This window comes from Apium graveolens, chromosome 4 (genome assembly GCF_009905375.1).
Source record: "Apium graveolens cultivar Ventura chromosome 4, ASM990537v1, whole genome shotgun sequence".
NCBI lineage: Eukaryota > Viridiplantae > Streptophyta > Magnoliopsida > Apiales > Apiaceae > Apium > Apium graveolens.
In genome coordinates this window covers 96367938-96376353 of record NC_133650.1, presented here as the reverse complement: position 1 = coordinate 96376353, position 8416 = coordinate 96367938, and the positions used below count along the sequence as shown (strand labels likewise).

The 8416-nt window shown below is 32.8% G+C and overlaps 1 protein-coding gene across 1 annotated transcript; it reads right to left on the bottom strand.

Annotated features, from left to right (window-relative positions):
• Nucleotides 1-1227: 1227 nt before the first annotated feature.
• LOC141718466 (uncharacterized) lies at nucleotides 1228-3651 on the bottom strand. Its single transcript, XM_074520852.1, has 3 exons — nucleotides 2612-3651; nucleotides 1820-2048; nucleotides 1228-1715 (listed from the first exon to the last, which is right to left on the bottom strand). The coding sequence occupies exons 1-3, from the start codon at nucleotides 3487-3489 to the stop codon at nucleotides 1551-1553; spliced, it is 1272 nt and encodes a 423-aa protein (XP_074376953.1). The 5' UTR covers nucleotides 3490-3651; the 3' UTR covers nucleotides 1228-1550.
• Between the last annotated feature and the right edge of the window lie 4765 nt (nucleotides 3652-8416).

Below are 8416 nucleotides of genomic sequence, written 5' to 3'. Positions count from 1 at the left end.
ATATATGTATCTAATTAATTTATTTTTAAAGCTTTGAGGAAAATAAAAATAAATTTCTCGAATTGATTCTGTTTTACAAGAAAAATTCGTAGCTGACTTTTCTTCAGAAAGTCTGGGCCGCTCCAGATGAATATTGACCTTTGGACCACCTTAGAATGAAAGAGAATCTCGTTATGTTCGCGTGGACTGTTAAATCGTCCAATTTAAAATTCTAAAACTCAAGATAATGCCCAAACAGTGTAGCATGCGCGTGCAGTTCGAAAAATCCAATTTTTCTTCTAGTAAATCTCCAAAATCATATTTTTATTCTCCAATTTTTCCAATTTTAGGATTATTTTGCCTCCTACAATAAAATATTAAAATTTATTTACAAAAATTCAATTAAACACAAAATATAATAAATATGAAAAACAAAATCATATAATTTATATATAATATATATACTCTATCATTTTAACAATATTTTATTCCGTCAACCATTTTCAGAGCTAAAAATGACAATATTCTACATATTATAAATTCATTTTTTTTACTTGTTTTAAAATAGAACAACAATATGTTAAGGTCCAATAAATTAATTAAAATAAAATAATAATTCAATCACATTTTCTAACTAACCAAAAATGGACCTCGAAACATCTAAATTGCACTATTTCATGTTGGGAAGGAGGGATTGGGAAAAATGGCAAAAAAAAAAACAGGTAGAATCACCATTTGAACTGGGATGAACTCCATTTCAAATGGCGTTCCTAACTAAAAAAACCTCTTCATTCCTTCTATACCAAACGATTGTGTTCAGCTGAAAATAAAATAAAAAATAGGAAAATGCTAGAATTCCTAAATATTATTACAAAAATTGTTCCCAAATCTTTACAAATTGTAATTTTCCTAGTAATAATATGGGAACCCGCGTACATTTATATATACCCATGAATTATAATTAAACACGTGTCATGTCACGTCACTTTATAACTATTTTGGTACGACTTTTGAGTTACGTAGCATTACTCTAAAAAATAAAGTCGGAATAAATGTAATTGTAGGCATAAACAAATAAAAACTTGATTAATCCTGATGAATGGCCATTCAAAAAAATAAAAAATAAACGAATCATCATCTTTCATTAGTCAGAATAAATTATTTGCGGTGACCTATATACAACTGAGTTGGGTTTCGTATGCTTAAATGATTGACTAGTCCCAAATACTAATATGCAACAGCCAAGCTGACAAAATGTACAAATTGCAGTTATCGCAATTTGCAAGACAGTTAATTACTGATCTCATATTTCAGTATATTTTCATGTTTGACCAACCACATGAATTTAACCGCAAGTGTATACACAGAACTGGTACAAGGGACTCAGAAAACTCTTTCATTGATATACAAATTAGTTTATATACAGATTACAGTGTGGTCAATCAGACCTCAAACTTACTCATCTCAGCCTCTGGTCAGCTTTGGCTTTACTGGGGCGACGTTAACCTTTTTCAGTAAATATAAATTATATATTACGTAGAAATTTACACATCTAGTAGATCGCTTGAATTCTACAGGTCAGTGTCACAAAATTTCCCATCGATTCTGTTTTGAACTGCTTTTACAGCAGTAACTCTTGCAGCAGTTGCAGCTTTGTTTGCGGCTGTAACTGCCTGGTTTATGTGATCATCAACCTGGCGCAACCGGATTGCGCTCTCGGCTGTTTTTCTAGCAGCCTGCCAGTAAAATTTAAGAAAAGATGGAAAACGTCAACACCCTCTTTTCATATACTCATTCACAGCCGCATTCTTGATACACTACTGAGAGCAGAACAAATTACCTGCACGCTCCTGAGGGTTGCATCAGTTAACGGAGGTAACGAAGTCTTTAGGGAGCCAGTGTCCCACTCGCCACACCTTGAATAACCATTTGGGAAAGTATACATTCCAAAACCCTGCTTACGTCCTTCATGCCACGATCCCTCGTAGCAGTGGCCGTTAGCAAAGTGATAGACACCAAATCCATGTATTTTATCTCCAAAATACTCTCCGGCATATCTATCTCCATTCCTGCAACATTAAATATAAAAATATTAATACTTGCCACTTGAGCAATGCAATTTTTTACAAATCAAACTTCAAAAAACATTGCAAATATCATTATCAGAGTAACAGAAAAATTACAAAAATTATAGTATAAAATGACATTGCTCAGATGTGAACTTGACAAATGAAGTATGCATGAAGTATCAATGCAACTAAAGTTAGAACCAAGATTCAATACAACAAAGATAAATGCAAGTGAAGATTATTGAACTCTACAGTGCGGACATGCCAAATGAATCCTGATGGCAAAACTTACCACAATTTTACAATTGATTTATTATTTTCAGACACAAAAAGTTCAGTCAGGGGCTATTAACAAACAAACAAATCAACATTAAATTTAACCAAGACTACAAATATTTCATCTTTATTAGTATTATCTATCAGTTTAACTTAAACTAATCATCTTTCAACCCTATCTCTAACAATTAAATTTCCATAACATCCACCTAAATCACAATCTAAACACAAAGAAAAACAACTCAAGATTCAAACTTAAAAACAAACCGAAAACAACAAATCTTGACCTGAAATGGTAACAACCAAGTCCATGTTTGAAGCCATACTTAAATTCACCAACATAACAACTGCCATCGGAACAAGTCTGCAGTCCAGTTCCATGACTCTGTCCATTAAACCACTCCCCTGCATAAGTATCCCCAGTATAAAACCTATAAACACCATAGCCATGTCTGGATCCATGTCGATACTGTCCTTTATATCGACTTCCTCGAGCCCAACTCTCAATTCCATAGCCATCATACTTGCCATCAATCCAGTCACCCTCATACCTCCCATTGACAAAATAGTTATAAACACCACTCCCATTACACTTGCCCTTATAAAACTCACCTTCATAAAAATCCCCATTACTATAAAACTCAACACCTTCTCTCACAACATCCCCGTCATCTTCAATTTCAACATCAGATTTAAAAAAACCCTTATCAGAATCACCAATAAACCACTGAACCGGTTTATTATTATTATCATCCCTAAAAAACCCTAATTTTTTAAACCACTCATTACTAAATTTTCTGACAAGTACAAACCCTAATTGAATCAACCCCTTGTTTTTACCAGCAATAAAAACAACTAGAGCAACAAATACCAAAACAAGCAGTAAATTCTCAGAAGTATTTAAATCATCTCCTTGGTAATATATATAAAGTGTATAAACTGATAGAAATGCTAAAGCAGTAACCGGTCCGAACCGGGTGAAACCGGGTCGAACCGGGTTCAAACCCGGTTTATGGAACTTTTGTTCTTCTAGGTCGTAATCATCTTCATTTGTCATCTCGTTTATATCGGATAAGCTTTGTATTGACGATCGAATGGTCGGAGATGACCGGAGAAGCGACGACTGCGTTCTTGTAAGCTTCGCCGTGCTCTTCTGCGTCTCCATTTCGAGGAAAATTTGATATTTTTTAGCTTGGAATCTCCGGCGCCGGTGACTTCATCGGAGATATGATAAACAGTGTGTTGGGAGAGAGGAGAGGAGAGAGATGTTGGGAGAGATTTGTGTTATATTGAAGGAGTGTAATAATAATAATAATAATAATATAGTGGGGTGGGGGGAGTGAGTTTAGAGTACGATTATCGAGGGAGGTTGAATCAAATGTGGTGCGTTAGATTAGAATGAGGCGGGGAGGGTACAGAAAGAATAGACAAGTAATAGCCGTTGGATGGGGACTTGGGAGTTGCCGGATATTAACGGAGTTAGCGGGTCGTCGTCGTCGTTAAATCCTGTTTTCTTTGTGATTTGGTTTGCTTTGGGGCCTCCTTTTTATTTTTTTTTTGTTTGCTTGCCGGCACGTGATGCCAGTGTTTTCCTCCTCTCTTTTTTTTCAGAAAGGAGCAATTTGTATCTTAAATTAGTATCATTGTTTAGATTATTGTCGTAAAAAGCGTAAATCGAATTTAAGCGGTGAGTTTACTTTTAAAATAGATATTTAAATAATTTTAAAAGTGGACCATTAATCAGATTATAAATAAACAGATATATATATATATATATATATTTATATATTAAAAATAATAAATATTTTTAAATAAAAAAATAACATCCACATATTATAATAAATCAATAAAATGATCATTCACAAAGTCATAATTAACTTTAAAAATACAAGTAACATTTAAAAATATTAAATTACATCTCTTTTAAAAATAATATTTTTCTTTTTCTAGTTATTTTTAATCCCCGTTTAATTTGGTCAATAACCGCTTAAACGACCAAAATTCGCTTAATTCTGTTTAAAACTGCTTAAACTTTACTAAACACTTAGTTATCCAATTTGCACTAATTCAAACGCTTTTAATTTCGATACCGCTTAAGCCCCGCTTAATCGTCCGCTTAATAGGCTTTTAAATTCTTGAAAATATTTGGAGCTCTTTAATTTAATGAATGTTTAAATTCTACAATATTGGAAATAAAGAAGTTTAAAATTATTTAAACAGGTCATGGATCATATGGGTGAAGTTAGAGTCCATGTTTTACATTCTAATTTGAAACATTCCAGTGATTTTGTTTGGACATTGTCAATCCAAGAAGAATGAAGAAGAAATAGAAAGTTTCAAAGATCTTAATAATTTTTGTATGTTCTTCATTTCATTTTCATGTCCCTACATATATATATGTATACTTACTGCTTTTTACTTTATTAAAATTAAGATTAAAAACAAAAAATATATATATATATTAACATTTTCTCAGCCAACAAAAGTTGTGGTTTCTGCATTTTTTATAGTTTATCGTGTATATTACAAACTAATTAATATAATAATAATAATATAAAAAAAATCATAATACAGGCAGTATACTGTTGCTCTTCTCTCGCAAGCAGAAGATAAAAAATGGGTCTATGGGATTAAGAGAACTCTTAACTAAAAATCATCAATATATATTATAAATAAAAAATATTGAGATTATATATAAAAAATTATCTCAAATGATACATTTCCCTTATTTATAAATATAGCCAACATGTTAATGTTGACTATATTTGTTAAACCATTACAAATTCGTAAAAAATCTGTAAAAAAGATCTAATCATTTATTACCATATTGAAATAATATATTCTATTTATAACAATATAAAATTTTAATAATATACCATTTTTAAATATAACTAACCAGTATAGTTAATATCATCAAATTACAATGTTTCAACATATTTTACCTAATATCTTATAGATCCTACTAGGGTCAGCATGAGCATAAATCAGGGCTCTCTCTATATATATATATAGTCCAGATTGATAGGAAAGGGTGATCCTTGAGCATGTCTAAATACTTCCTCCGTTTCTTTGGGTTTATTCGATAATCATGGCTTATTTGATATCAAAACAACTAACGTTATTCACTAAATTTGATTTGATTTTTTATAATTCTAAGAGGTTATTTGGTATACAGACTTTTATCCAGGAATTTGAACTTTTTAGGAATTTATTTATGATACACTTGTTTGGTTGTCAAAAATAGAGGAAATAGAAATATCTAGGAATGCTGTGCATATTTTGTGTACTTGATGATTACATGAACAAAACACCTTAGTAGATTTTATTTAGTGAAATAATGTAGCACTTGACGGATAAGAACTATAGTCCCGACGGATAACTCATTACAGTCCCGACGGATGATGACTTATTATCCATCGAGTGAGTAGCTTATGTAATAATGAGTCTGTAGCACATTTCTACATACACCTTTGTATAGATTCTGTAATAGCATATAAGTCATGTTGACTTTAACTAGATATGCAGAATAGGTTGATTAATTGTACATAGATGATGTCTTGTAATTCTGCATAAGTGAATTGAAGTCAAGTGCCAAAATAGCTACCGACGGATGATTAACAAAGCCATCGACGGATGATCAAATGGCTATCAACGGATGCTCAATATAGCAGTCGACGGATGTTCAGTGAAGCCATCAACGGATGATCATAAAATCGACGGATGATCATGTACTCAACGGATAAAGGATTCAAATATCAGTTGATAGTGACAGCATAGTCACATGCGTCGAAGTGTATGCAAATGAAATGAGGAAGCCTATTAACTGGGTAATAGAGAACAAAGTAGCAAAGCATTAGACCCGATAGTTTTTATAATGATTCTGTCTTTTGACTTTGTAATCTTGGTAATATATATAAACCAAGAAGCAGCAAATAGATACATGAATCTGAGATACAACTATTAAGAAACATTTGTAAGCAGAATTCTTAGCATTTCTCTGTATTCTCAGTAGTTCAACATTTGTAAGCAGCTGTGAACATTACACAGAGTTCTCTCGATATATAATATATATCTCTGGCGGAATCATTCAAATCCACCAGAAAGTTTTTAAAGACTCTTATTTTAATTACTTGTGTTTTAATTCACTTAAGTTTTATTTCGCACTGTGCTAATCAATACACTTATATTTATATTTGAGTTAGAACATTTTATTTCAAGAAAAAGTTTCAAGAATTCCATTCAACCCCCCTTCTGTAATTCTTGTCATATTGTTAAAGGACTAACAATTGGTATCAGAGCAAGCTCTTAACTTACAAAGAGTTTAAAGATCAAAACAATACAACAAGATGAACAAGAAGGATGTTAGAGTCAAGATCCCTTTTCTGGATAAAGATAATTACCATCATTGGAAGGTAAAGATGCATCTTCACATGCTTTCTCAAGATGAGGCCTATGTGGACTGCATAGAAAGAGGCCCTCATGTTCCAATGAGAGCTGCAACAGGAAACGAGCCATCAGTTCCCAAGCCAAGGCATGAATAGTCTGATCCTGACATTGAACATGTAACACCCCCAAATTCGGGGTCGGGGATCCGGGTTGTCACGAGTTCCATTTCCCATAATAACACCCAATCTTAATAAACAATCAAGTACTCTGTACTGTGACCCCACAATAAACACACACACCACAAGTTATAGTCTCAGAGATGAATATCCAAAAATAACACGAGTCATTTTATTCCAAAAATTATATGCCAATACACCTAAAAAGGGTTTCTGAATAAATTTACATTTCTTTGCCATTATTACAATTGATAAAGATACATAAGTCTGGTACATCAAAAGTTGAAAGCCTAGCCTATTGGTAGTTCCTAACTCAGCTACAGCGACATCAACGCCTATAGGAAACTGCGGAACGTTTCCTATCCGCTCGCGAATTGGGAGCTTGGTCTTGTTCATCTTGTCTATCTGATGTTGTGTGATGAAAGAAGAAAGCAAGGTATGTATAATAACTAACAATATATGAGCTTTCTCATAGTACACATGAAAGTCTTGGTCAAGAAGAAATGAACCAAGCTGATATCTTAACGCGACCAAGTCGCAAAATATTCAGTATATATATACATATATACTTTTCACAATCTTTGAAATCCTCTGACATGTATAATATACACAGAGTTCCCGTTTATAACTGTATAAAATATCGTTGCAAGGTGATCTCATATATCTAACCTTGTCTCAACGTTTTTCCGAAAATCTTTGACATGCACAAGATAATCATTTACTAGATATAAGTTTAAAAGATGAAGTTACAAGATACTCCAATATACTTATATCCGAATACTACTTGAACTACCACCGTTCAAGGTATAATGAGCTTTCAACAGTTCATCACATAGATGAGACTACAAGACAAGATTTGAATAGATTAAATCTTTGAAGTATTATTGAATAAAATGAAGTTATGATATACTTCATTAAGTCCCGATATATATCCACATATATATCTCTTTATACATTTCCTGAAAACCTCTGTCATGTAAAGTATGAACAGAGTTTGTAACATCCAATGAATTTTTGGAAAGGAAAAGAATTGTGGCATAAACCCAGTATCTTGCTGATTAGGCAAAGATACCAATAAGTAACATTTTCTACTAGTAGATGGACGAATTCCCCACTGGTCATCACCCTGGTCGCAATAGGACCTTATGCTGGACTGCCACTCAGCCACTTACACATTTGATGGACTCCCACTGAGCCACTTACACTTTCATGGACGCCCACTGAGCCCATGTTGCTTATGCCTACTCGATAGATGGACTTACTTCTCGAACGTTGGGTAAGTAATCAATTCATTTACCAAAACCGCAACCTTGTTGCAAATATAAAATACACCACAGAGCCGGATCCCTCTGGTTTTGAGCGAGTATTTAAATCCCCTTTAAAAGGAAGATCTTAAATATATAAAAAATGAGTTTTGGGATCCGCTCTAACTTTTTTTTAAAATCATTTTAAAGATTCGAAAACACTTTAAAGAGTGTTTGGAGTAATGATGATTTAATAAAGTAAATGAGTCCCAATATATTAGAAAAT